Raw genomic sequence first — 27,880 nt, 5'->3', positions numbered from 1 at the left:
GGCAGCAGCCTCTCCTGAGTCCTGCCCAACACACTCAGCTCCTGCAGGCTGGCTCCTGGCCAGTTCACTGAGAGCACAGCCCAGATGTGAGTGGACAGGCATGAGCACTGCAGGGAGTTTCTGTGGTGGGCTCCGGGGTGTTCCTCTTCAGCCTTTGCCTGGCACTGAGTGCATTCCCATCCGGCTTCCAGAACCCAAGCCACTGTGAGGACTTTCCCTTCTGCCCATCCAGCTGCCACGGCCAGGCCCTCCCTGAGCCTGGGAGTGCCCCCATGTAAACCCTCCAAAACGGTGTGACAGTCCACATCCTGGTTTCCCCCGGCCACAGAGATGTCTTCAGAGAAGCCGAGAGGTGCAGGGGTACATAACTTGCATGCAGCAAGCCCCCAGTTCGAGCCCAACCCTAGCATTGAACCATCAGTCTGGTTGGCTAAGTATCACTGGGAGTAGCCCCCAGGCCTCCCTAACCTTGGTAGGCTCCCCAAATATTTAATAATTATTTGTGCCTTCAGAGGGAGGTGTATAGGACATCTACCTAAATAGAAAACTGGCTTGGAAACCACTTGCAGGTGATACCTAATCTTAGAAGTAAGTGCCCCAGGATCCAGCCTCGGGATTTCTGAGCACTGGTTCCACTTGGGAGACCACAGTGCACTGTATCCCCCAGAGGGCCTGGCAGGAAGGATCAGGGGCCTGGGAGCTAGAAGCTGGCTGGCTGCACACTGCCCTGGGACTGGGCAGCCCAGGGTGAGACAGGGCATTTCCTGAGGTGACATCTCTGTTCACACAGCCAACCTCCTCTGGGCACCATCCCAGCGATTCCATGATAGGGCACACACTCGGCCTGCACGAGAGGCCCTGGCATGATCCCTGGCGCCAAATACTGGGTAGGGCACCACCTCCCAAGCCCTCTTGGGGGTGACCCCTATAAAAAACTTCTGCATCGGTTGCTGCATGCCCAGGAGCAAAGCCTGGAGACTGCAGCATCCAGCTCTTCCTTCTCAGGGAAGTGAGTCCTAGAGCCCTTCTGGAGAAGGGCCTTCGAGAGAGTGGGCAGGAGGCCGTGCCCAGGGCAGACCCAAGTCCTGCTCCTCCATAAACCCTCACTCCGTGTCCCCTTAATGAGCCCAGCCAGCAGCTCTGCTCAGGAACTGACAGCTGGAAACTGGGGTGGGCAGAGGGGTGGACATCCTCAGCTGAATCTGAGCTCTTATTTTCTGAGAGGAATCCACACGCATGGGCTCAAAGCAAGCAGGGGTGTGTGGTCACGTCCTGTCTATTCCTCATCACTCTTGGTGGACGTGTGGTTGCCTGAGCACTGACTTTGTGTGGGTTTCCACAGCACTGACTTTGTGTGGGTTTAGGAAGAGCTGGAGCCCTCAGAGAAAAGCTATTTTCCCACAGCAGACTTGGGAACTGCTCATAACGCCATCCCAGCTACCATCATCCACCCTTCCCTGCCTGCCAGGTCCCCATCTTGCTGCAGGCGCCCTTTCTTCCTCACAGCTCTGCTCACAGCCCAGAGGCCCAAGTTGTCTCCTCAGCCCTTTTCTTTTTTTTTTTTCCCTTTATTTTATTTTATTTTTTTTAAAGTTGTAGATTTACAATTTTTTGTGCTTTGGTTTCAATTATACAATGATCAGATACCCATCCCTCCACCAGTGCCCATTTTCCACCACCATGGATAATATCCCTCCCACCCCCATCCCCCCATCCCCCCGTCTCTGTGGCAGGGCAATCCCCTGTGTTCTCTCTCTCCTTTTGGGTGTTGTGGTCTGCAAAAGAGGCATTGAGTGGCAAACATGTTCAGTCCATAGTCTACTTTCGACATGCATCTCCCCTCCTGGGAGGATCCTCCAAACATCCTTTATTTGGTGCTCCCTTCTCTATCTGAACTGCCCTTTCCTCTAGGATACCCGGCTGGCCTCTAAGTTATGGAGTAATCCTCCTGGTGCTGATCTCAGCTATTCTTGGGTATTAATCTCATATTTTGTTACTTTATATCCCCCAGATGAATGCAATCTTTCTATGTCTATCCCTCTCTTTCTGACTCATTTCGCTTAGCATGATACTTTCCATATTGTACCATTTGTATGTAAATTTCATGACTTCATCTTTTCTAAGAGCTACATAGTACTCCATTGTGTAGATGTACCAAAGTTTCTTTAACCAGTCATCTGTTCTTGGGCATTCAGGTTTCTTCCAGTTTCTGGCTATTGTAAAGAGTGCTGCAATGAACAAACAAGTGCAGATGTCACTTCGACTATACATTTTTGCCTCTCTGGGATATATTCCCAGGAGTGGTATTGCTGGGTCAAATGGGAGCTCAATTTCTAATTTTTTGAGAATCGTCCATACTGTTTTCCAGAAGGGCTGAACCAGTGGACATTCCCACCAACAGTGAAGGAGTGTCCCTTTCTCGCCACATCCACGCCAGCATCGGTTACTTTTGTTCTTTTGAATGTGGGCCAGTCTCTGAGGTGTGAGATGGTATCTCATTGTGGTTTTGATCTGCATCTCCCTGATGATTAATGATGTAGAGCATTTTCTCATGTGAAATGAACAGAAACTTTCTCCTCAGCCCTTTTCCTGTCAACCTGTCCCACCCTCTCTTTTCCTCCGAGTGGCCCCACTTTTCCCTGTTTGAGCCTCAGAGTCTTTCTGGGAATCCCACAGAGAAACCTTCACGACCAATCCCTGTGTTTGGCCAAGTGGGATGGTAAAGATTTTTTTCCTCAGACTGAAACTCCAAAGATGTTGCCTCAGAGTTGTGACTGAGAGAGACTTCTTAGGTGTCACACACATGAGGGACCCAGAAGTGATAGTCACTTTCTGTCATCCGAGTCGTACACCTCCCCACCACTACTCATTGCATGGACAATACCTTATTTGGGATGGGCAGTTGCTTCCTTCCAGAACTTTCTTGATGCTGACAAGACGCTGTGCTCTGTCCTTATAGGGCTGCTGAAAAAATATATATACATGTCAGGAGACCCAAATCAGCCTGGACCCTGTCCATCCTAGAACTGGTCACCCTCCCTCTCTGAATACCAGGACCCCATAATGAGGGCTGTGAGGAAGCCCCAGCAGGGGGTGGCCTGGTGGTTAAGGTGGGCCTGCAGGGTTGGGAGTGGGCTGAGAGGGAAGCCGGCATGTGCCCAGCTGGTTTCTCTCTGTCTCGTGTGTAGGAGGAGCTGCCATGGATCTGTTTTTATCAAATACACAATTAAAAAGTCACACCATTAGGGAACTCTGGAGTGTGAACATATGGACTTCTCCCAAGACTTCAGAATATCTCAGAGCGTTTCTGGGAGTGGTAGGGGTCCCAACTTCCGGGTGTCTCCAAGGGCAGAGCAGGAGGAGGAAACGCGAGCGTGCCAACGTTCACTCCAAAAGAGCAGTTGCGGAGGTTTGGAGATGATGGCGCAGAGTCCCCACATTGCTCAGCTCCCCCCCCCCCCCCCGCCCCCCTTTTGGAACACACGATCCCAGCCTTGGAAATGGCATTTTGCTGCATGTTGGCAAGAAATCCTGCAGCTGAAACGCTTCTCTCCAAATGTCGAGCATCTTTATTTATCCAAATCTCTCCACAGTGTTTGTTTAAAGGGGAGTGCTAGAGAGTAAACTAAATTTCACAATGAGCATATGGAGGGCTATAATTGCTGAGGGTTGGGGTTTTTTTTTCCGTATTTGCTAACTGGCTATATATAAAATTGTGTTTCTATTTTATAGATTTCACACCCTAAAGGCTGCTAATTTTTGCATGCATATGATTTTCACATGAATGGATGGAAATACTAAAATACTCTTCCCTCTTGATGGTTTCCTTGCCCCGACCCTACTCGGAGAACAGCCAGTGAGGGGAACGGGGCGGTGTAGGATGCGTTCCTGAAAGCAGCCAACATCTATGGCGTTCAGACTCACTGGTTCGGGGACTTGTGTCAGAGAGAGACCTACCTGCTCTCTAGTGCTTTCATATTGCTTCACATTGCCAGTCTTCCCTGTGAGGATTTTTATTTGACACCTTTCCCTCAATCACAGGCCCTCCTGCTTAGCCAGGGGTGCCAGCTTCCTGTGCCAAACCTCCTGCCTTCTTCAGTCATGTCCCTGCCAGGCCCCCAGTGCCCCCTGGTGGAGATAGGAAGGACCCAGGGAATGGCTTAAAATCGGGGCCTCAGGATCCTCTTCTGCTTCTGCAGCCCAGAGGGAATCCCCGAGGAGGAGGGCAGCTTCCTGGTCTCATGGGAAGGCTGTGGCCGTCCTGAAATGCCCCTGACATCAGGACAGAGGCCCTGGTGATTTGAATTCTCCTCCTACCTCCCTCTGCCACCCCCACTCCCACCCCCGTCCCCCACCAAGAGGCCATCATAGTTCTTAGCTGTTTCCTGCTGCTTCTTGCTCCATCTTCATCATCCTCAGCGGATGTGTATGAACAGTGTACAAGGCCATGCATGGATGTTTCTCTTTGGTTTGGGGGAGGTTTTTGGTGGGGTTACAGGACCCCCTTCCCCATCCGTGCTCAGAGGCCCAATGAGTACTCCAGGCCACACTCAGCTAGGCTTAGCAGGTCTGATAGTTCTGTGCTCTGGCTCAGCTAGAGGTCACAAGGCCACACCCAACAGGGCTCAGGGGGTGACGCAGGGGGTCAAAATCAGGGTCCCAAGCAAGTGCTCCAACTCCTTTGGGCTACCCTCCACACTGTGGGTTTCAGTGGTAGGTACAAGAAATAGGAAAAAAAAAAAAAAACATTGCAAGACTTCTCCAAGTAAGTCATGCAGGGACTGTCCTTGGGATGAGAGGTAGGGAGCTACTGGAAGGGATCACAGCACCCAGTGGGACAGCAGGGACACTCCCAGGGGCCTCTACCTCGGTGGCGGAGGGGAGGGCCCAGATGTAGAGGGGCCTTGGGGCTGAGGACACAAAGTGTCCACTCTGGACAGTGGAATGGCTACTGCTTCCCTCAGATACACACCTCAGCGCTCCCCAGAGCTTGGAGGCTGGGCGTAAGCTGCATGGGCTTTCCCCCCCTCCCCCGACTCTGGAGGAAGACCACAAGGCACCCCAGACTCACTGCCATGGCCCGAAGCTCCCAGCTGTCCAGGTCGTAGCACCTCTCTGAGCTCCACTGGGGGAGGTGGACGTAGGTTTGACCCACTTCTCAGGGCAGACATCAGGGCGCAGATACAGAGGCTGGTGACGGCCATAGGGGAAAGTGCAGCCTTGGCGCTGGGGCAGGGGGCTGTTTCCATCCCAGTAACAGTACCCCTTTCTCAGGAGATGGTGACACTAGGGTTAGGGGAGAGAATGGCAGTGGCATGCGGGGTCCCATGTCCTGGCAGCAGGAAGGGCCCACAGTAGAGGAAGGAGGGGGCCACAGGGGCACGGAGAGCCGGCCACAGACAACCAGAGGATGCATGGCCTTCGTGGCCAGCCCTGAAGTTGGCCGTGTTTGGATGGAAACCTCTGGAATGTTCTAAGTGGGAGACTATTGAGCGATGACTTTTTAGTTGTGTTTCCACCCAGACACCCGTGTTCACAGGAAACCGAGCTTGTGTCTGACCGTGGCCTTGGTGGGGAGAGGAAGGGACCAGGTCACGCTGTGCCTTGGCTCTACCCTTGTTCTCAGAGTCCCTGTCACCCACAGACCTCCCTTTTATCCTGCAGAGTTCCAGCTTCCTGTGACCGAACCCGACATCAACAACAGGCTGGAGTCGCTGTGCCTCAGCATGACGGAGCACGCCCTGGGAGGTGAGTCCCGGCAGCAGGCCTCTGCGTCCCCGGGAGGGGGGTAGAGTAGGAGGGACGCTGGAGGCGTGGCGGTGGGGGGCGTCACCTTGCAGCCTGCTCTTCCCCTACCCAGGAGCCAGTATCCTGGCCGTGGGCCCGAGATGAGCCCTTCTCCTCGGCAGCTGTCCCCTCTCTGCCCCACACACTGGACGGTCGTCCCAGTCCCCGCCCTGGGGAGTCGGGAACACAGCCATAGACTCGCCCCCACAGTCTGCCTCATGCACTCGGCCCAGCCTGGGTTCTGTCTTCTCGGCACTGGCACGCTCAGCCTGGTCCAAGCATATTCCAATTTGCTCTAAAATTAGACGTTTCGAAACAAAATTCCTTGCTTGTTTTTCCCTCTCCCTGTTCCAAACGGCTTCCGGGAGCCCCAGGAGGACTGGGGTGTACTTTGCAGCGGAACAGGGCCGTGGTTCATTGACGGCGCCGCAGGCTGCACCCCCCCCCCCCCCCAGAGGCTCCTCGAGGTGACTGGGGCGTCTCCACTGCTGTCTGGAGCCCGACTCACCAGTGACTAAGGGGCGCCTCCGGGCAGGAAGTTTAGTAGCCAGAGGTGGGAGGTCCACCCCTTCTAGCAACCTCTGGAGACTGCAGGCCCCAACTGTGACCTGCCCCAAAGCCCTGTCCAGGCCAGACCATCATCCACCCAGAAGATGCCCACCCTCAGCACTGGAGGCTCAGGGCTGCCCTCAACTCCTTCTCCAGAGACCTTGGTCCTCCGGCCCGGGAGCTCTTAGGACTTTCTCCTCAAACACATGTATCCCAAGCCCTGACAAGAGACATCAGAGCTCTGCCAAAGTCAAGGGGAGCCCCGCCATGCTGCACCCCACAGCCTGCAGCGGCCTCAGCTCAGCATCAGAAGCGAAGGCTGGGATTGGGGGGCTTCTGGCCAGAGTGGGGGGCTTGATGCTTCCTGTGACTCCTGGGGCTTCCGGGAACCCTAATTGCGAGCACTGCTCTCTCCCTCATCACTCAGATCCCAGAAGCTTCAGCGCCCCAGGTCCGTTCCTTGTGTTTCTAAAAGAAGGGTACCACCAGTGTTCCCCCTCGTGCTGACTGAGGAAATTGGGGTGTCTGTGCTGACAACCCCACGGGGGGAAGGCAAGTGGCAATGCAGGTGTAGCGGGACACATGAGTGCAGCCCCTGCCCATTGTGGCTGAGCCTTGTGAGGCGAAGAAGTCAAGCCTCCAAGGCCCCAGGCTGAGCTGGGCCACGTATGTGAATTGCGCAAAATAAGAAGTGTGTAGGCAGGAAGCAGCTTTGGGGTTTTCTTTGAATTCCGCTGATGGTTGTACAGCTCTGAATCTTCCTTTGGGGAAAAAAATATCCACGGACACTTTCAAGGGGCCAAATTTGTATGATGTGGCTTATTTCTCAATTTTTGAAAAATGAAAAAAAAAAGTGGTGGTGCAGGGACATTCCGGGGAAGCCCAATGAGACTGATTTATGAGGATGAGGTCCCAGTCCTCAGCTGCTCCGGGGGTCGGTAAGGAGACCTGTGTCCTGTCCCAGGGCTCATAGACCTCAGGAGAAATCTCACCAAATGGTTAAGTGCCAACGACATCATCAGCAGCAGTCAGAATGCCAAATGCTCTTTATTAAAGGGAGGTTTTCAACAAACAGACTTCTTTTACTTTAGCCTGTTCTATTTTTACAGAAACCCTTTCTGAACTGATGGGATGTTTCGCTAATGTTTTCATCTTGTTAATCTCCTAAGCCTTTTTATGGCCCGGTTTTCCCTCAGTAATTCTCTCTGGTGGGAAGACACGCAGGCCATTTTCTGGCTCAGAGAATGCCCTCCGGTTCTTGGGGGCCCTGGAGACACCACAGGATGTGCCCCAAGCTTCTCCCTCAAACCCCCCTCAGGATATCTGGGGCTAACCTACCTCTCTGGGGCTGGGTGGGACAGAATGCCAATGAACAGACAAGCACAGGCCAAGAGGGGGACACAGAGTGAAGATGATTCCTCTGCTCCATCTCTGTAGACTGGGAGAAGGGTCACAAGACTGTCCCAAAGGCGTCATTCTCTCTTCCTGGTCCTCAGGCCTGGGCCTTACCCTCTGTGCTGACTTCTCCATCTTCTCCTCTCCTGGCACCAATCTAAGCCTCTTTGATCTTCCCTTTCCGGATTTACTTGCCTTCCATTCCCCCAGGATCCTGCAGGGGAACCCGGGAAGGAACTGGGGTGGAGTGGGGTGGGAGGGGGGTGCTTAATCAGCCCCTGCCCTCTTGGTTGGTGAGTCTGGTTTTTGGCTGGTTCTGCTTGGTTTGCTCCTGGCGGGGATCACTTGCCACAAGCCTGGCCCACCTGCCTTCTGCCTTGTGGGCCGGGAGGTCCACGGCCACCACAGCCCAGCTCCACCTAGAGAGGGAGCCCAGAATGAGTGAGTGGGTCACAGAGCAGCACACACCACTCCTTCTCTGCTCTGCCAGGTGCTCACTTCACCTCATGCTCTGCCATTCCCCCTCACCTCTTCTCCTTGGGAATGAGTTTGTGCCTATAGAATCCAGCCAGAGACCCCCAAACTTCTCTAGCCTGCGGCCCTTTTTGCAGAAAAGAAATCATTCAGGCCCCATGCCACACACCACTGAAATATCTTCCCTCCTTAACAAACAGAAAGCATCCCCCAATTCTACTCTAGCACCCCCAGAAGAACTCTAGGCTTCTACCGCACTGCTTGACCATTCGAGTGCCCCTGTAGAGGTTGATATTGCCCGCGTGCCAAGTGCCCATCTAGATGCTCCGTCTGGGGGACCAACTTGTTCCGGCGAGGCTTGACTTGGGATTTGCCCACTGGTGTTAGGCATCCGTGACTCTCCCTCTTCACCTGGTCATAGTCTCTGAGCACCACTTCCCTTCCAACGATGACTAATCCAGCCTCTGCTCACTGCTCACAGCTCGAGCGGGGATCCTGTCAGGGGTGGGCCTGCCACCAGCCTCAGATTCTCTGACCCGATGTGGCCTCTCAGCTGTTCCTCCTAGCCCACTCACCAGTGCCCACATGTTCAGCTCCTGTTCGGCGTCCACATGGCCTTGGTGTTCTGGTCGGGAGGTGTCTCCTCAGGCCCGCTGTAAGCAGATGATGGCAACAGGGTCAGGTGCCGCCAGCACCCTCTCCTCTCAGCCTTCCTCCTGGCCTCTCACCTCGGCCTCATGAGTCCCCGCTCCACCAGTCCCCCACGGAGGCCTCGGCTCTCCCCCCGGCCCCAGACCTCCTTGCTCTGAGCGTGCACCACATCTCACTCGGATGCTTCCACCCTCAGTCAGATTCTTGGATCTCGGTGGGCCTAGGAAGCCTCCTCATGGCCGCTCCACAGAATACAGTCCCAGTCACAGCCCTGCGATACTTGCAGAGATGGTGTGAGCTGGACTGTACACCCGCATCCTTAGTGCAGTGCCTACTGACATTTTGGGTCCCATCTCTGGTCACCCCTCTGATCCCATCCTCCTTCTTACCCCAGTTCCCCCACCACAAGCCTCAGTGACCAACAACCTGTCTTGTGCTCACCCTCTCCTTGGCCCCTCCAGCTTTCCTCTCCTCCTGCCCATGTCCACCTGAGTGTCTCTGTCCCCATGCAACCACTCAAGCTCCCCCACTACATTCTGCTGTGCCTGGTGACACAGGGGGCGCACTGTCAATGCTGGGGGTGTGGGTGTGCTTGCATCCTGGTGAGATGCAGATTGTTGCTTGGGCTCTTAGGTTCAGTCAGGCTCTCGGGGAAAATAAATCCAGGATGTTGGGTCTGGAGAGATAGTCCAGTCGATAGGGCCAGGAGTCCTGAGCACTGTCAGGTGTGGGTCACCCACCCCAATAAAGAAAAGCTGTTGCCCAGATGTCAGGGCGGGTGCGAATAAGAGAGAGAGGAAGGAAGGAAGGAAGGAAGGAAGGAAGGAAGGAAGGAAGGAAGGAAGGAAGGGAGCCTCGGCGTGACTGTTGGCATAGAGAGGAGGTTGGGCATGAAGGGGACAGTTGCCTCACCTGTCCCCACTGTGTTGCTTCTTTCTCTGCCAGACGGGGTTGACCGGACCTCCACAATCTAGAAGCTGAAGACGAGAGTGGCCTCGCTGGCCGTGAACCGACCGCTGCAGGCCCAGTGTCAGCCATCTGCGTGGCCGCTCTCTCTCTCTCTTCCGGATGTTCTGCAGCCTTCCCCGGTCCCTCTCCCATTTTGATTTTGTGAGAGCATAGGTCGTCCTTGTAAACATATCAGTAGACCTGGGATTGGTTATTTTCGTCCTTTGTTTCTATCCTGGGCTAGCTTTGGTGTGGGGGTGGGGGGGTGGGGCAGAGGAGAGGAACCCTCTTGGACAAGGGGATGGGGAGTGGGGTAGGGAGAATGGATAAAAAGTAGGGGACAGAGAGCCCCTTGGTGAAGGGATGAGAGAGACACCCCAGAAGAGAGAAAGACACAAAGATAGACAGAGCTGCAGCCTTGGGAGCTCCCTGCCTTCCCTGCCAGGCCCCAGAGGAGGGCAAGGCTGCCAGCAACCAAAGCAAGATGCGGGTTGACCCTCCTCCAGCCCCGCCTTGACTTCCCCAGGCCCCTGCGTGCTGTCCAGCCTTGCAATCCAGCCCGAGAGAGGGCTACATGGCGGGGGGCAGCTGAAGGGAGAATAATCCCTCCAACAGAATTTCAGATAAACTTTGATTTGTGTATTGTTTACATACTAAGTTTGAGAAGGGTATACAACGTGTCTTGGGTTTTGGGAAGGATCTGTGAGCAGGGGCCTTGTGCTTTCTCCCTTGGTGTGGAAAAAGAGCCACAGGGTGGTAGGAAGGAGGCCGCAAAGCAGCTTCGCTTCTCTGGAGGAACCCTGGGCTGCTCACTCCACCCCAGCAGGGAGGGGTGAAGTGGAGGTGGCAGGGGGGACCAGGGGGATGTGGCAGGAACGGGCCTGAGCGCAGGCAGCAGGTACCGTGTGATCCGTTCCAGGTTTGCTCCCAGGTCCCCCCTCGAGATCCCGCACGCATCCTGCACCCTTTTCTGTGCTGGATTTGCTGCTCACCCAGAGGCCGCTGCTCCTCCCTAGCCACCATGATGCTCAGCCTACTGCTTCCGGCCTGGCTGCACACAGGTGGGTACAGGTGCCAGGGAGGAGGAGCGGCAAGGACTAGGACAATGGTTTGCCCTGCAGGAGGCCTTAAAGGCCCTGACAAGGAGTCCTGCAGGCTGCTCGCCACCACAGTCCCAGACTGACCGCAGAGGAAGAGGAGGAGAGTGGGGGCCGCCTCCTGCTATGACCAGTGGGTCAGTCGGTGGCAGAGAGTGTCCAGGGCAGCGGAAGATGACGACGACATGAGGGAATTCCACCTCGAGGTGGTTCTGTACATGGCATCCGACAGGGACTTTGTTGTGATTTATCTGACCACACGGAAGAGAGGTAAAACCACTCAGTTCATGGTGAGAGATTTCCTAGGTGACCCACAAAGTAACGGCTCTGTTTCTTCTGGGCAAGAGGGACTGCTTCAGTATTCGGTGAAATGGAGAGTGCTGGAAGAAATCAAAGAGGAGTTGTGCTCCGCACTGGAAAATTGGGTTGTGTCAATAATGGTATGAATATGGGCTGAGAGGCAAGATGTGAGGGTGGGGGTGTAAGTTCTGCTTGTTCAATGGATTCTGGTGCCTTTTCCTTTTTTTTTTCCTCTTTTGGTGAATTCAGAGTCAGTGTTGGAGACATCAGACCATGAAAATCAAAGCACTTGCTTATGGTTATTTAAAAATGTTAGGGAAAGTAATCCAAATTTTAAAGGCCTCAAGTGAAATTCACACAACTTTGCTTTTCTTTTAAAACTTTAAATGGACACCCAGCATAAGGCTATTAAAGTCCTATTACTAACAAGGTAGGAACCTCTTAATCACAAAACTTTCAGCAAATGAAGGCTGTTTGAACTGCTCTATTAGTGCAGAAAAAAGAGGGACCATTTCTTGGGTGACTGACATTCAAAAATGCAAATCCATGTGTAGAAAGGAGGCCACAATTTTTAGTTGTTGTTTTTCCAACCAAGTGCCATTAACATTCATCCTCCACACCCCTTTTCTAAACAAACTCGGTATTAACTTGGGGAACGTGTTGAGGTGGACGATCACGTGTAAGGCAGGAAGTCTAGGTGAAAGGGCTGAAGGCTGTAGTAAGACCAGAAGGTTTGGGAAGGTGATTTTTATTGGATGCTGGGAAAGTTGATAAAGAGAAATAAACAGTGGTGTTAAGCAGTTTATGAAGAAATGGGAGAGTATTTAGATCTGCAAAATGCATATATCCATAAAGACTTGGGTTGCTCAGAAAACAGATTGTGAACACAATCACATTAGCACGAATCCTTTAAAAGGAAAACCATAAAGTATTTCCAAATCTGAATTTCTATTTATTCCTTCTGAATATAGAAACAGTGGTTATCTGATTATTATAGATATTATTTTGGATATGTTACTTATTAACTCGCTATGGCTGGTAACCATGATAAAGTCTGTTATTAATAACAACATAATTTTTTTTAAAAAGGAAAAGCTTATTTTTCATTGACTGTATAGATTTATCTACTCGGTTGTGTTTTGCTGTTTGTGTTTTAAAATTTTTAAGTTGAGTGTGTTCTGATAAGTTTTAGGAGCCTGTCCCCACCTTCTTTTGAGTCCTGTGTTGACTGCAGGTATACAGCTCAATTTTAAAATCTTAATGCAAAATAGTTTTATTTATAAAAGAATCAAACAGTTGCATGCTTAAGGCTATGAAGTTGGATATTTAGAAATAAAGCGTCAGTGCCTTTTTTGTATCCACCCATTGACCCCAAAATGCAACTGTTTTATTTTAAGTAAATATAGTAAACATCGAACACCTCAGAATAAAATCTCTTTCACTCCATCTCCCTCATCCTGATTTAAACAGTGTGTGTGGCCCTTTGCACTGTCCCAGGGACAGCCCTGTTTGATGATATTATGGTGTATGATGTTTTATTGGTGCTTTTTATTCATAGTGGTTTCTTTCAAGAAACAGTAGGAAGACATACATGGACTGTATACCAGAAATGAAACATTGCTGCTGTTTTTATTTTGTTTTCCACGTGCTTTTTAAGTTTCACTTTTTCAACTAGGGCTAGCAAGTAAAATATAGACTCTGCCTGCAGAGGGCGCTGTTTGCACCAAGTTCTCAGAGTCTGAGCATTGGGAAGGCCCCTTTGTGGGTACTCTGGGAGCTACAGCTGGGTCCCATTCGTTCAAAGAGACACTGAGGAAAACGAGATTTTTTTCTTTTGAGGTGTCGTGGCTGCCTTTTTACAGAATGGGAGCCTTCTCTGGGGCTTTTGCTCTTCTGTAACCTCTTGTAGCTACTGCCGGCGCACTGTTGGGAAATGTGTGTTCCCCAGCTAGAATTCATCTCTCTCCAGGAGCCTAGGCCAGCTTGCTGAGCTGAGCTGAAAGCATAGGCATGCAACCAGAAGGACCGCGTGGGGAGGCAGCAGAGGCCCAAGTCTCGTTAGCCCCAGGGAGGTATTGCCCAGGTATCTCCAGCCTGGGTGCTGGGATGCAGCCTGACCAAGGCTCTTTATTGTGCCTGTTACAGCAGGGCCCTGGGGAAGGAGAATTCGCACATGGGGCTATGATAACACTAACTTTTTTTTTACACATCATCAGAGATGTTTGCAAAGTGATTTTTTATTTTTTTGTAATTCCTTTATCTTTACTTAAAGGTGAATGTGTATTCCTCTGGGAGGAATAGGAAGAAAACAGGAATGTTAATAATGTCAAACAGAAGACTTCCTCCCTTATTAATATATAACCCTCGTGTATTTATGCCTAATGTAAGCTGACTTTTAAAAAGCGTTCTTTTGTTGCATGCCCCATGCAGGCATCCCTATTGTACATGCATGCCTTCCGTCCTGTTTTCCTGTATAAAGTTAGTGAATAAAGAACTATTTTTGCCTAGTTCATGTTGCCAAGCAATGCATATTTTTTAAATTTGTCATATATGGAAATAGCATGTTTGTTACATGTAAAAGCTTTACTGATATACAGATATACTAATGTTTGAAGATGCTGTTCTTTGCAAGTGTACAGTTTTCAAATGTTGTTACCAGTGAAACAGCCCTTGTGGTTTAAACTTGCTACAATGTATTTATTACTCATTTCCTCCCATGTAACTAAGAATCATGGCTATATTTCATATCAACTATATTGAAAGTGAAGGGAAATGATTAATACAAGGTTTTGTAACACTGGTTTGTGTGTATGTGTCTTTCTTTTTTGTCAGTGTGTCCATTAAAAAAATAAAAGCTGAATTTTATTTAGAATAAAATTCAAATGAGCCTTGAAAATGAGCCGGAGAGGAAGAAGCATAACATCCCTGTAAACTGTTTCCACCTGATCATGCTACCTAAGGAGATATGGTAAGGGGGGGCCTGGCCCATCTGGCAGCCCATGTGGCAGCTCGTCCCTCTTCCCTTTCTCAGCACAATGCTTGAAATCAATCTGCTATCAGGCCATGCTTGTTGCTAGACACATGTCACAATGCTTAGAAACTACCAGTTCAAAGAACAGTGCGTTCTGGCCTCTGCTTCCTCATCAGTTGCTGCTCAAACCATGAATTCTGCCTGTAACAATGACTTCATTTCCAATCACAGGATCCACTGTTAAGTAAAATAGTCAACTTGAAGAATATATGGTTTAGGGTTGCTAATCCTGCCCTTATATAACCTTTTACTCTCCACCAACCCACACCCACCCCCATACACACACAAAGCTTGGTATCATCTCCTAGCATCTGTGGGGGATTGGTTTCAGGACTGTGCCTCTGTCCCTGAAGAAAACCTCCCAAGTGCTCAGTCCCTGATAGGCAGTGCCTTGTACTAGTTAGTTCCACACCTCCAGGTTCAGCTAGCTGGCTCCTGCGGGTTGTTGAAACTGTGAATGCAGATTCTGCAGCTGAGTAAGGTAAGAACCAACTATTTGGTGGGTGGGGGCTAGAGGTGGCTGAGTAGATGACTAAAAGAACTGGAGCACCCTGGGTTTGATCCTTGACACTGTGTGCCCCCCACCCCCAACCCAGCCTAGCCAGAGCACCTGAGCACCATTGGGTAAGGTTAAAAAAAAATAACCAAGGCCTGTAGCACTGCTGAGATGGCCCAGGTCTCACTGGCACTGCAGGGCCTGAGAAGCATCATGTTCACAGGTCTTTGTGCTGAACCCTCAGCCCAGCTGGCTGGGAATTCCCAGTGGGGTCCTTGGAACACCTGAGCCCCACTTGGGAGACCCCACCCCACCCCAAATAACTGGACTAGTGCAGGTCAAACTGGCAATGTCCAAGTCTGAACTGTACAAAACAATTTTTGTGAGTCACTATTGATTCAAGACATAAAATTATTCTCCCAAGTTGCCATTAAGGAACCTGGTTCCCTAAGACTCTTGAATCAGCCTCCAAAACTGAATTGGGGGATTCCCCTCAGGATGAGATGCCTGGACACTGGATACCAGCATCTCCCCTCCATAAATGTAAAAGTCCCTGACACCAGGCCTGGGGAAGTTCTAGAAATCAGCCCAAGAATGGCCAGTGTACTTTGTTCACTCTCTTTGTTGTCACTGACATGTTTGATTTACAATATTGTGGAATAACAGGGGATTGGCTAGCTTCCCACTCTCTCTATATGTGTGTAACACTAGTCATTTTTGCAAGCTGAGAATGAAACACTTGTGAAAGGAGCCTTGTTGAAAGGGGAGCATTTTTGCACTGACCTGAGGCAGCCTTTGGAAATGGTCCTGCCAGGGCTGGAGCCCCGTTTCACAGACGCGCTGAGGCGCTGTTGTTCAATCCCGGAACCCCGTCTTCCAGTTCAGCAGCTTGAGATGGGGGTGAGTCCTCTGGGCGGGGGACCTCTCTAGATATTTGAGGCCCAAGCATGGGAGAGAGGAGATGGGGTTGAACGGAATAGGAGACACTGCAAACGTGCCAGTTACTATTGTGGGTCCTACTGGGGGGAAGGAACGCTCCCCTGGGAGTCCTAGGGGCCCCACCCTGAGCCCGGCCCTGGCGACTCTTGGGCACCGACACAGGCTTCTCTGTGATGTCAACCTGGGCACTACATGTTGGAGACTTTCCTCCTCGGAATGTTTTTCTCTCCGAAGTGGTTTCTACTTCACTTTGAAAGCCGACAGAGCAACATTCTGGCACCCTCATAAAGCTCTTACTTTATGAAGAGACAGCTTTGTGTTTACGTTTGACTCAGAGAGTATGTTCTAAAATAGCGCACCACAGCTTGGGGAGGCCTTATTTTTCTAAATCCAATCCAGGAGAAACAAAGCCATAGCTTTGCTGAGCAAAATGGTCGCATGGAGCCACTGGGATTCCGGGTGGCTGAGGGACCCCTGTCAGCACCCCGGTGGGGACCTCAGCTGGCACTAGTGTCCCTGTTTGCACCAACAAGAGATGGCTACAGATTTCCATCTCAAAAAAAGAAAAACAAAAAATCTGACTTCTCTGAAGTGAAGTCAGATGAACTTTAAAATCCTTCAAAAAAATTCTTAAAAAACAAAATTCACCCTGGTCCAGAGCCAGCGTTATAGTACTATTATCAGTAGGGCATTTGCACACAGCTGACCAGGGTTTAATCTCCAATGCCACATATGGTTCACTGAGCTTGCCTGGAGTGATCCCTGAGCACAGAGCCAGGAGTAAGCCCCAAGCATCCTGGGTATTGTTCCAAAACAAAACAAAATCCATCCTGGACCAGAAGCAAGAGTGAGAGTCTATGAAGTAAGGCACTTGCCCTGCATGTGGCCAACTCTGGGTCAATCCTGGGCACCACCAAGAGTGATTCCCTGATTCAGAACAAGGCTTAAAGCACCAAAAGGTGTGGCCCAAAGCCAGTACATAAATAAATAACAAAATTCACCAAATGGGACCTTCTCTTTTGTTATCTGTGGTGCCTGTCTGTTCATCGGCAATATGTGTCGTGGGGTGCCTGGCCCTGTCTCCCTAAGGAGTGCCTCTGGCACTAATCTATGACCCTGTTACTCAGCTAGAATTTGGAATATGAACATGGACAGCCTGTGGAGAATGAGAAAAATAAAGTGCACACACGTGACATCATTTCCCTCCCTCTGTGGCCAGCTGCAGGGCAAGACCTCAGAAACCAAGAGCCAGTGGCTTTATCTCCTAACTGGCTCCTATCAAGCATCTCAAGGCCCAGATGTTGAGCAGTGGCATGTCAAGAGATGGGATGATCCCTGCAGGACACAAGCTCTAAATTCCTTGTGCATATGTCAGGGAAAGCAGGGTGCTGATGAGTCTTCTTCCCTTTGTCCATCTCAGGAGATGGAGTCACCCTGTGAGCTGAGAAAGGGGTTTATCAGGCTCTCAGCTGGGGTGATAAGAGTCCAGGGGACAAAGTGAGCAGGAGGAGGAAGAGGAATAGTATCAGCCTCCACTACGGCCCCCTGAGGCTTGGCAGGTAGAGCTCTACACTGGGCGTCCTGAGGAACCTGGTCGGCAGCTGGAAATCAAATATTAGCCAGCCAAGGGCCAGAGTAATAGTACAGGGGGTATGGGTGCTTGCCTTGTACACAACCAAGCTTGGTTCGATCCCCAGCATCCCATATGGTCCCCCCATGCACCACCAGGAGTAATTCATGAGTGCAGAGTGAGGAGTAATCCCTGAGCACCGCCCAGCATGACCAAAAAGAAAGTGAAATATATATGTGTCTGTGTGTATATACATATATCAATCAGACTTCCCAGGCCCAGAGCAACCTCAAGATCATCTCTTGGAGAGCTTCAGGGTATCCAGAATGGGAGTTAGAGAGTATGAGAAAGTGAGGGCATGGAGGCTGAGGCACAGAAAGGACAGGGAGTGGAAGAAAGGGCAGGACTGAGGCTGGTGCAGGCAGCATCTGGCTCTGGAGTATCTGAGGCAGGAGGGACATGCAGACTCTGCCTATCTCTACTGGAAGTGGCATAAACCAACACACACACACACACACACACACACACACACACACACCCCACATGATATGCAACACAAATTGTGTCCCTCCTTTCCTTTCCTCATGGGAATCTGATTTTGGAAACTGATGGCTATGGGGGGGCTCTTCTCTGTAGATTCGTGCAACTTTTTCGTAGGCATCTTCATCACTGTGGTGTCCACTCCCAAGGATGCTGGGGGCAGAAGCCAGGGCCTCACCTGCACAAAGCCTGTGCTTGGCCACTCAGTCACCTCCCAGCCCCTTGTAAGCTGGTGCCCCATGGGGAAAGTGTGATTGCAGGATGAAAGACTGTTCTGTCTGTCAGCCTTCTCCAATGAAATAGATTCTAGGAGGGGGAGTTTAATGAATTTAAGAGACTGTGGAACTTGCAACTGAAATTTGCATGTGGGCCAGCAGGCTGGAAACTCAGGCAGAGAGTGAGGGTTCAGCCATGAGACAGAATTGCTCCTTTTCCCAGAAACCCAAGTTTTTAATTCTTCAATTTGATGAAGCCCACCTGTGTCATGCAATATAATCTTTTACTTAATGACTGTAGATATCATCAAAACTGCAAAACACACAGACTGGGGATTGGTGAAATAACTGAGTCCTAAAGTCTTAATACGTAATCCCAGCCATAACAAGTCCTGTTTATCATTTTGTCCACGTCAGCTTCCCTCATCTGACTCTTCCAGAGGGAGAGGACACTGGTGCTTATTTCCTGTACTCTCGGCAACATTTCGATATTTTCCAGTTCAACAGTAAAAAATAATGTGTGTCCTTTTCATTTGGGATTCATTCATTCATCAAGAGATTTTTGAGTGATGATAAGCATTTTTTGGTTTTGTTCTGGGACCATACCCAATAGTGCTTGGAAGTTACTCACGGCAATGCTAAAGGGAACCATGTGGTGCTGGAGATCGAGCTGGGTCTCCTGCATGTGAAGCATGTACTCAGCCCATTGAGCTGTATCTGCACACACACACACACACACACACATACACAAACACACACACGTGCACTCACACACACATACACACTTTTATTTTTGTTTGGGAGCCACCCCCTGCTGTGTCAGAGCTTACTCCTGGCTCTGTGTTCAGGGATCATTCCTGGTGGGCTTGGAGGACCATATAGGGTGCTGGGAATCCATTTAACCCCATGCAAGGCAAGTGCACGACCCACTATATTATCTTTCTAGCCCCCACACACATATTTTTATATACCTAGCAGTCATTAATATTTTCCTTTGAACTCTATGTCCCTATATTTGCCTATTTTGTCATAAAGTTATTGTTTTTTTTGGAGAAAGCCTATTTTATTTGTGGTGACTAATTTCATATGAATAATGAAATTAATTGGGAAAACATAAAATGACAAGCATGTAATCACTGACCAAGCAACATGATTTACATTTAGAATTTTGCTCAGTTTTATCAAAATAATCACTTCACTAAGAGTTATTTTTTTATTTTGTGATTTGATTTATTAGAATTTCTTTCTTTCTTTTTTTATTATTAGTGAAACACCATGAGGTACAGTTGTAGACTTACAAGTTGTTGTGCTTGGGTTTCAGTTATGCAATGATCGAGTACCCATCCCACCACCAGTGCCCATTCTCCACACCCACCAATCCCAGTATCCCTCCCACCCCCCATCCCCCATCCCACCCTGCCTCTGTGTCAGGGCACTCCCTTTTGTTCTAGCTCTCCTTTTGGGTGCTGTGGTCTGCAAAAGAGACATTGGGTGGCAATCATGTTCGGTCCATAGATTACTTTCAGCAGGCATCTCCCATCCTGTGCAGATCTTCCCAGCACCCTTTATTTGGTGCTCCCTTTTCTATCTGAGCTGCCTTTACCCCTAGAGTGTGCGGCTGGCCTCTAATCCATGGAGTGAACAACCTGGTATTTATCACAGCTGTTCTCGGGTGTTAGTCTCTTATTTTGTTACATAAAGTTATTGTTACTCTTCCTTTTTTGATAATTTTACAAAAGTTCTCAGTATATTGTGGAAACTAATCTTCCATCTGAGACGAGTTAAGAATACTTTTCTTAGTCTTTTGATTGCTGCTGTTCTTTGAAGAATTTTTTTTTGCTTTATTTTTGCCATAGAACGTTTTTAGCATGACTTTCTTGATCTCTTCTTTGATGTCCTCTGGATTTTGAGTCCTGTTTTTAATATGCACTTTGAGGGAAACTATGTTTTCCTCTTGTACTTGCATGACTTCACTTTTTCACATTCATGTCCTTGAACCCGTCGTTTTGCAAGGTATGAGGTATGGATTTAATTTTATTTCTATGCAAAGATGGCCACCCAGTTGTGCCCAGGTTATTTATTGTCTCATCTATCTTTCCTCCACTGGTTTGAAATGCCACTTTTGTAACATACCAACTTCCTCTATCTTTAGGTCTATTTCTGGACTTCTATTTTTCTTTGCATGCCTATTCATGCATCAGCACCCCCACTGTTTTAATGATTACAACTTGAAATTTTGCTTTAATATCTCGTAAGGAGATTTCTATTTTAGAAAGATCACTCTGGCTACTTTGGGGGAAATGGGTTAGAGGAGAGAAACCATAAAGTTATGGGAACCACAGGGGCCACAGTATGTGTGGCTGGTCCTTGGGATGGAGAAAGTGGCAGAAGAGAGTATGGGACAGACACCCAGCCCTGGAGAGGAGGCTGAGGTATTGTGAATAATGACGACCCAGGTATGAGGGCGAGCAGGGAATAAAGGGTCCAGCACACTTCCCACACTTTTGGCTTGAATCTGGTTCATCACAGAAAGAGTAAACCAGAGGCCAGCCTGAAAACTACAATACTGCACTTGCCTCCTCATTCAAGACAAGTCATCAGGGAATGATGACAAATAGCTGACAATTCTGCAGAGAATCTTCCACTGAGTCAGTGAAATGAGCATCAGATGACCCCAGTTTTGCAGGCAGGGAAATGGAGGCTCGGAGATGTCAGACCCATGAACTGTTACAAAGTAGGGGGTGTCTAGGGGCTCAGCTCCAGGTCTGTCTTTCTCTTCTTGTTCTTAGTGTTCTTGGGGCAACCCATGGCTCTCTAGCCTCAGAGAATCCATAGGTGCTTTGCCCCAAGGAGTCTGTGGCGGATTTGTGGAGCTTTTGTGTCCAACCTCCTTGGCCAGCAGAGATGCAAGGCTCCACGTGGCCAGGGGTATCCTGCAAAATGGCCATCTCAGGATATGCCCTAACTGCTGCTGCAGTGGGGGAAGGTGAGCCTTATCATAGCTGTGGAGTGTAGCTAGCTGTGTGTTTGTCTTGGTAGCGAAGGGATGCGGGACCAGCCATGGCTGTAGATCCTACCCCAGAGACTCTGCCTTGGGTGACTCAGGCACAGCCAGGGCACAGCAATCACAAGCTCAAGGCAATTCTAATGTGTTTTCTGAGCGCAAAGAGGACCTGCTCTTCTCCTTTTCGAAAGGTATCTATGAAGTCATATGCTTCTGCAGCTTCCATAGGGGTAAAGAAGCCCATTTGAGAACAAAGAACAAGCACCCATCTCCCCTCCTCAGTCTTTTAGGACCTCTGCCTGCAGGAGCCAGGGAGCCAGGCAGAGTGAGTGACTCAGAACCACAGTCACCGTTTCTCCCACTGTGGGCTTTGGTACCTGCTGCAAAGCCTCCATCTTGCAGATGCCCTGTTCACCCATCAGGTTCTGGGACTCTGTGTCTCTGTGACTCTGTGTAAACTCTTAGCAGAGTGATGGCTCAACACAACGACCAGTAGTTTATCACAGACTTTCTTGCCCCACCTGTGTTTCCCTCCCGGTCCTCTGGAATCTAGGCTGCAACACAACTGCCTCCAGATGGGCATTTGCTGTAGCACTGTAGCACTGTCCTCCCGTTGTTCTTCAATTTGCTTAAGCAGACACCAGTAATATCTCCATTGTGAGACTTGTTTTTACTGTTTTTGCATATTGAATACACCACGAGGAGCTTTCCAGGCTCTGCCGTGTGGGTGAGATACTCTCTGTAGCTTGCTGGGCTCTCGGAGAGGGATGGAAGAATCGAACCTGGGTTGGTCGCATGCAAGGCAAATGCCCTACCTGCTGTGATAAAAAGCAGTATGTGGTCCTGAGGAAGAGGCCATACAGATGCCTTCTGCTCATACACCCCATCAGTCACAGCAATGCCTGCCTTCATCTCTGCCATTCCGTTTCAGGGTTGCTGGGAACTGTAGCTCTCACCTGTCACCTGGCGGCCACAGTTGCATTTAGGGCCAACTGGGACCATGACAAAGACAAACTGGCCCTTTTCCTGGAGTTTCTGCTTCTCTCCAGCCCTTGAAGCCTGGAGGAAACTGAAGTGCCAGGATGGACACAGAATTGTCCTGGAGGGCCACTGACCACCTGCCAGGACTCATTGGAGAAACCCGGGCTCTCACACCCTGCCACCCAGAGCTCCTAATTCTTCCTCCTCCGTTAGTGCATCTAGAACTGAGCAGCCTGTTTCTTCCATCCGAGGCTCCCCACTTACCGGCCTGCCACAATGCGACCTGCCGCTGTGGCTCCAGGCTCAAAGGCTGAAAAGGATGCTCCAGGGTTCAGTGCTGTGAATGGTTCTTTGATGAGTGGCACGTCTGCCCTTCAGGCACGTTTGAGGCTGTTCTGACTTAGTCTCCCATTCAAAGGTTGGCTTCTGAGGAGATCCAGCAGGAAGCCCGCTCACCTGACCGTTTGAGGGACTGACTCAAAGAATAAAACCAAAGGGGAATGAACAGCAGCCAGAGAAGCACCTGCCGCAGTCTCCCACCCACGGCCAAGGGGAGTGTGGGGTTCAGTTTCAGCTTGTGGGCCAGGGAGTAAGCCCAGGGACCAGAGGCTCATATGCGGTCCCCCACACCACTTGTGTCCCCTGGAGGGTCCAGCTCCTCACATCCCGATATTCAACAGCCAGACCCAGCTGGTCAAGCACTGCAGGAAGTAGCCCCAGGCTCCCTGAGCACTGCTTGGGAATAGCTTCCCCCAAATAAGAAATGTCAGCTTGGGTGAAGGGAATACAAATAACTGAATGCATGTTTTGCATGCAGGAGACCCTGATTTGATCCCTCATACCCACCTCCCCAACGCCCCACCCCATCTCACCCCCATGCCAGGAGCCACTCCTGAGCTCCCAGCAGAGCGGGGAGTACCCTATAAGTACTGCCAAGTGTGAATCCCCTCACCCCACAAAAAGTCATACAGCCAGCAGCAAGGCCAATGGGAACAGCTGCCACTGAGCCCTGTGTCCCCATGGGCCTCAAACCCATCCCCCACAGCTCAAGCAGCACAGCCCACAGGCCCTCCCATCAGGCCCCAACACCCTGCTGAGCAGCTCCTGGGTCCCCAACACTGCTGGGGAGCCCCTCACAAGAGAAAAGAAAGGTAGGTAAATTGACCTATGCACAGCGCCAACATGTCAGGCATGCCTTGGGTGTGTTAATAGCTGACATTTTCAGTCTTTCTAACTCCCAGGTCTCCTCAGCCAATGGCAGGAGAGATGAACTACCAAGTCAGGACTTAGGGACCATTCCTAAAGTTCTTCCCCGCCTAACGCACACACAAAACCTTTGTTTGCACGTGGATCATTTCTCAACTCACCACCACTGCCACCCCTGGGGCCACCCCATTGTTGCCAAAGGCTCAGAGACTTCATCTAAATGAGAGTCCAGAGTCAGGCAATACTACACTGAGGACTGCTGAGAGAAAGTCGCCTTAATGCGTCTGTCTGTGTCCAGGGGGTGTGGGTGGACATGGAGGCAAAATGACCTGACCAGTCTATTACGTGTTCCCACAAGCAGGAGGTGGCAATCGATCCTACAGAAGGAACATCTGGAGTCTGGTGATACCAAGACATGGAATATCTCTCACCCTCCAGACAAACATTGCCTGATTCAGACATGCATGCACATAGATATACCACACTTGTCCATGCATGACATGCACACATTCTGATAGACTCACATGTATACCCCCTACTTTAAAGCCAGCGTGCATGAATGCATGCTCACAAACATGCACAAGCCCATGCATGTTCACACAAGCACTTTCCACCCCACTGGCTGTAGGCCAATTCTTGCAGCCGCTTTAAGTTACTACAAACCCACCCATCCTTTCAGACCTTTTCAGACAGAAACCAATAAGCAATATATTCAGTGGCCATAGCAAGAGGGAAAGGTCACCTTAAGCAGTGTACTCCTGTCACTTTCAGGCAGCTTAAGAGGTTCCAGTCATGGTTAAAGAAACTCTGACACATCTACACAATGGAATACTATGCAGCTGTTAGAAAAGATGAAGTCATGAAATTTGCATATAAGTGGATCGACATGGAGAGTATCATGTTGAGTGAAATGGCGTCAGAAAGAGAAGAACAGAGATAGAAGGACTGCACTTATTTGTGGAATATAAAGTAACATAATGGGAGACTAACACTCAAGGATAGTAGGGATTAGGGCCAGGAGGATTCCTCCACGGCCTGGAAGTCGGCGTCACATGCTGGGGGGAAAGGCAGCTGAGATAGAGAAGGGAACACCAAGCAAAGGATACTTGGAGGCCTCGCTCGGGATGGGAGATATGTGCCAAATGTAGACTATAGACTGAACACGATGACCACGAATTACTTTTATTGCAAACCATAACACCCCAAAGGAGAGAGAGAGAGTAAAAGGGAATGTGCCTGCCACAGAGGCGGGGGTGGGTTGGGGCGGAGATGGTGGGAGGGATACTGGGAACAGTGGTGGTGGAGAATGGGCACTGGTGGAAGGATGGGTACTCTACTACTGTATTACTGAAATGCAATCACGAAAATGTGTAAGTCTGTATTTCTATTTCATGGTGTTTCATTAAAAAAAAAAATTTTAAAAGAAAGAAAAAAAAGAGGTTCCAGTCATGAGGGACCGCAAGCAGCCGCTTGCGCCCTCTGGTGGGCCAGCATGGTCTCAGCAACTTGTACATTGGCTCTGGAGGCAACCCCAGAACAGCTCTAAACAGGAGGCGCAGCCTCCAAGTCAGACAAGCACAAACTGCTGCCGTGCAGGGAGGGAGAAAGCGGCTTGGGAGGGATGAGGATGAGACAGAGGCCACTCGTGCTCCCAGGGTACTCACGTCTCTGAAATCACAGTCTCTCTAGCTTCCATGAATGGACATCCCTGCGGGACTCTGCCTGCAACAGCCTCAGCAGAACCCTCCAAAATCAGGGTCCCTCTCTTCATAAGCCTCTATATTGTCTATGTGCTGCCCGGGACATACCTCATCTCTGAGTTCAAATCCTTATCAGAGCACTGTAACTTCAATCATCCCTGATTTTACAGATGGGCATAAAGCCGGTGACTTGCCCCAGGTCAATGACCCACCATCCCCCACACCCCAGGGGTATCAATTTGATTTTAAGTAGATACAGCTCAGATTTTACAAAGGCATTCGCAGTGAAAGCACGCCTTCCTTTTAACCACCTCACCGCTAAGTTAATGCCCCAGGAACAGCCTTAGATTTTAGTTTCTTGCAATATGTGGGTATCCACGGCCCAAATGAAAGGAGCCTTTTAGAAAAGCCACAAAGGGAAGCATGTAGCACACTGTCCTCAAGTCCTGCCTTTTTCATGTGGTGTCCCAAAGATCATTCTGTGGCAGTCACTGCACAGTCTTCTCCTGCTGAACAATCTCTTCTGTCACCAGACCCTCACATGACCCCTGCTGATGGGTGGTCTCAGATGCCACCAAACTTCTCTCTCTTGGGGTTTCACCCACTAGATCCTGCCCACACACCACTCTCACTGGTGGGGAATCATAAACCTCACCCATTGTGTTTCCAAAGCCAAGGTCACTTTCCCGCAATGTGATCCCTCTCCTGCACAAGCTCCCAAAGTTGTGACTCGGGTTCAGTAGTTAGGAAGCAGACCCCCTCAAAGAGCTGTGCCCCTCAGCTCTCCTGAAGGGTCTCAGAAAAGCCAGATGTGCGGATGAGGCGCGTCTCCCTGGCTCTGAGGGCAGGATGTTCAGTCATCCAGTAAGCAAAGCTCCAGGATGAACGGCCAGTAGGGGAGATACTCTGAACATACCCGCAGATACCTACAAGGAGTCTCTGTCCTCAGGCCTCCACAGCTTCCAGGTCCTCCTTTGGCCAACGCTCTGTGCACAGTCCACCCTTGGTCAACACTAGATCCTGTTCTCAGTGGGTCAACAGGAGCTGTGCTGACTCCTGCTGACAGGCCGCCTCCCGGGTGGACAACTTCTGAGTGGCTGTCACCTACCCCTCCCTTCCCGGCAAAGCTCCCTCCTTCCTCTCATCCCTGTTGGATTCAGGGGAAATTCAGACAGCATAGGCCAGCATGTCACTTCTGAGAAGCCTGGCGTGAGGGCAGAGCTGACAGAAAGTGGGCAGCCCAGGAGTCCACGCCTGCTGCAGACATTCCCTGGGGTACAAGTGAGGCCAGGCCTCTCACCAGGGTCCACGCTGTCCAGCAGCTTTGGGGATACTGGACATCAGGGAAGTTCAATGGACATCTCTCAGCATGTGGAAGAAAGGGTGGCGAGTTGAGAAAGCCTGCTGGCAGATCCGGCTCCCTGGGTTTTTGTTTGTTCGTTTATTGAATCTCTGTGAGATACAAAGCTGTTCATGATTGGATTTTAGTCATACAGTGTTCCAACACCCATCCCTCCACCAGTGTACATTTCCCACTACCAATGTCCCCAGTATCCCTCTTGCCCACTCCCCACCCCTCAGCCTATCTCTATGGTCGTCACTTGTCGTCTCTCTCTTTCTCTCTCTCTCTCTCCCCTTCCCTCTATCTCTCCCTCCCTCCTTCCTTCTCTCTCTTTTCTTTCTCTCCCTCTCTCTGCCTCTCTCCCTCTCTCTTTCTCTCTCAGGCATTATGGTTTTCAATACAGGTACTGGGAAGTTACTGTGTTTGTTCCTTTACCTACTCTCAGCACGCAGCTCTTATCCAGAGAGATCATTCCCAACTGTCATTTTCTGACCTGATATTCAGAGCCAGGTAATCACCTCAAGTAGCCCAGAGAAGATTCAAGGTGAGCCCCAGAGAGATTCTCTCAGAAACCCACCAGGAGCTTTCCCCTCTGCTTCAGGTACAAACACAAAACTGCCTTCAAATAAATAAATAGAGGAATGGAGAGATAGCACAGGAGTTAAGGCTCTTGCCTTATACACAGCCAAGCTGGACTGGATCACTGGCATCTTATGTCGTCCCCTGAGACCCATCAGGAGTGATCCTTGAGCACAGAGCCAGGAATAAGCCTTGAGCACCGCTGGTGTGGTTCAAAAAAAACAATAAATAAATAAACAAACAGAAAATCCCCAGGCCGCAGACAAAGGGACACTTGAGACACAATTAGTGCTGTACTCTCTTGTGGGCTTTTGCCTAGCAGCTTCCTCTGAAGATGGCAGTGCTGGTTCTGGGGAGAGGCTCCAAGGGCCGGAGCACATACTCTACAGTTGGGAGCTCTGAGCTGGAGCCTTGAAACTGCACAGCACCCTGGAGTCCTCAGATACGCCACCAGCAGTGACCATCAAGCTCTGAGCTGAGCAGGAAGTAGTCCCCGAGCACAGTCAAGGGGATCCCAACGTCTTCCCACCCCCAAATTGCAGGATAGGCAGCTGCTGAATTATAATGACAAAACTAAAAGGTATCATGTTAAAATTCAACGCTACTTCCATTTAAAAAATACTTCCGGTGCACACCATCTTCTTCGAAGGGTCTGTGTGGCTGCTGCTACCAGGAGCCATAACTTTCCAGTCGGATGGAAGAGGTGGCCCAGGGGTCTCCCAGTGTGCTAAAGAGATATTACAGCAGGTAGTGTGCTTACCTGAGAAGACACCCTCATTACCTTGCCTGCCACTGACTCAGATTCGATTCCTGACACCCCCCATGGTCCCCCAAATCTTCTAGGAGTAATCCCTCAGCACAAAGATAGGTGCACTGAGCACTGTTGAGTTCTGGCCCAAACTACCTTCCTACCCCCTCTCCCCCCGCCAAAAAAACCCCTACAGACACCGATGTGAGAGAGTGAGATTGTGGTTGTCTTTTGTTTGCTTAGAACCCACACCTAGTGGTTACTTAAGGGCTACTCCCAGTTCTGTGCTCAGGGTTACTCCCAGGTGTGCTGGGAAACCAGTTGGTAC

General features: G+C 50.2%; 1 protein-coding gene across 4 annotated transcripts in view; it reads left to right on the top strand.

The window, feature by feature from the left end:
* Positions 1 to 9,996, top strand: part of SAMD4A (sterile alpha motif domain containing 4A) — a 243,956-nt gene extending 233,960 nt beyond the window's left edge. For all 4 annotated transcript variants that reach the window (XM_056134246.1, XM_056134249.1, XM_056134247.1 and 1 more), the window contains 2 exons: positions 5,665 to 5,748; positions 9,802 to 9,996. In XM_056134246.1, the coding sequence (XP_055990221.1) occupies positions 5,665 to 5,748; positions 9,802 to 9,830 (113 nt within the window). In that variant the 3' untranslated portion in view covers positions 9,831 to 9,996. The remainder of the gene's footprint in view (positions 1 to 5,664; positions 5,749 to 9,801) is intronic.
* The last annotated feature ends 17,884 nt before the right edge of the window (positions 9,997 to 27,880 follow it).

This window comes from Sorex fumeus, unplaced genomic scaffold, assembly GCF_029834395.1.
Source record: "Sorex fumeus unplaced genomic scaffold, SorFum_2.1 ptg000098l, whole genome shotgun sequence".
In the NCBI taxonomy this organism is placed as follows: domain Eukaryota; kingdom Metazoa; phylum Chordata; class Mammalia; order Eulipotyphla; family Soricidae; genus Sorex; species Sorex fumeus.
Note: the sequence above shows the minus strand (reverse complement) of the source record. Positions and strands in the feature narration are given on the sequence as shown.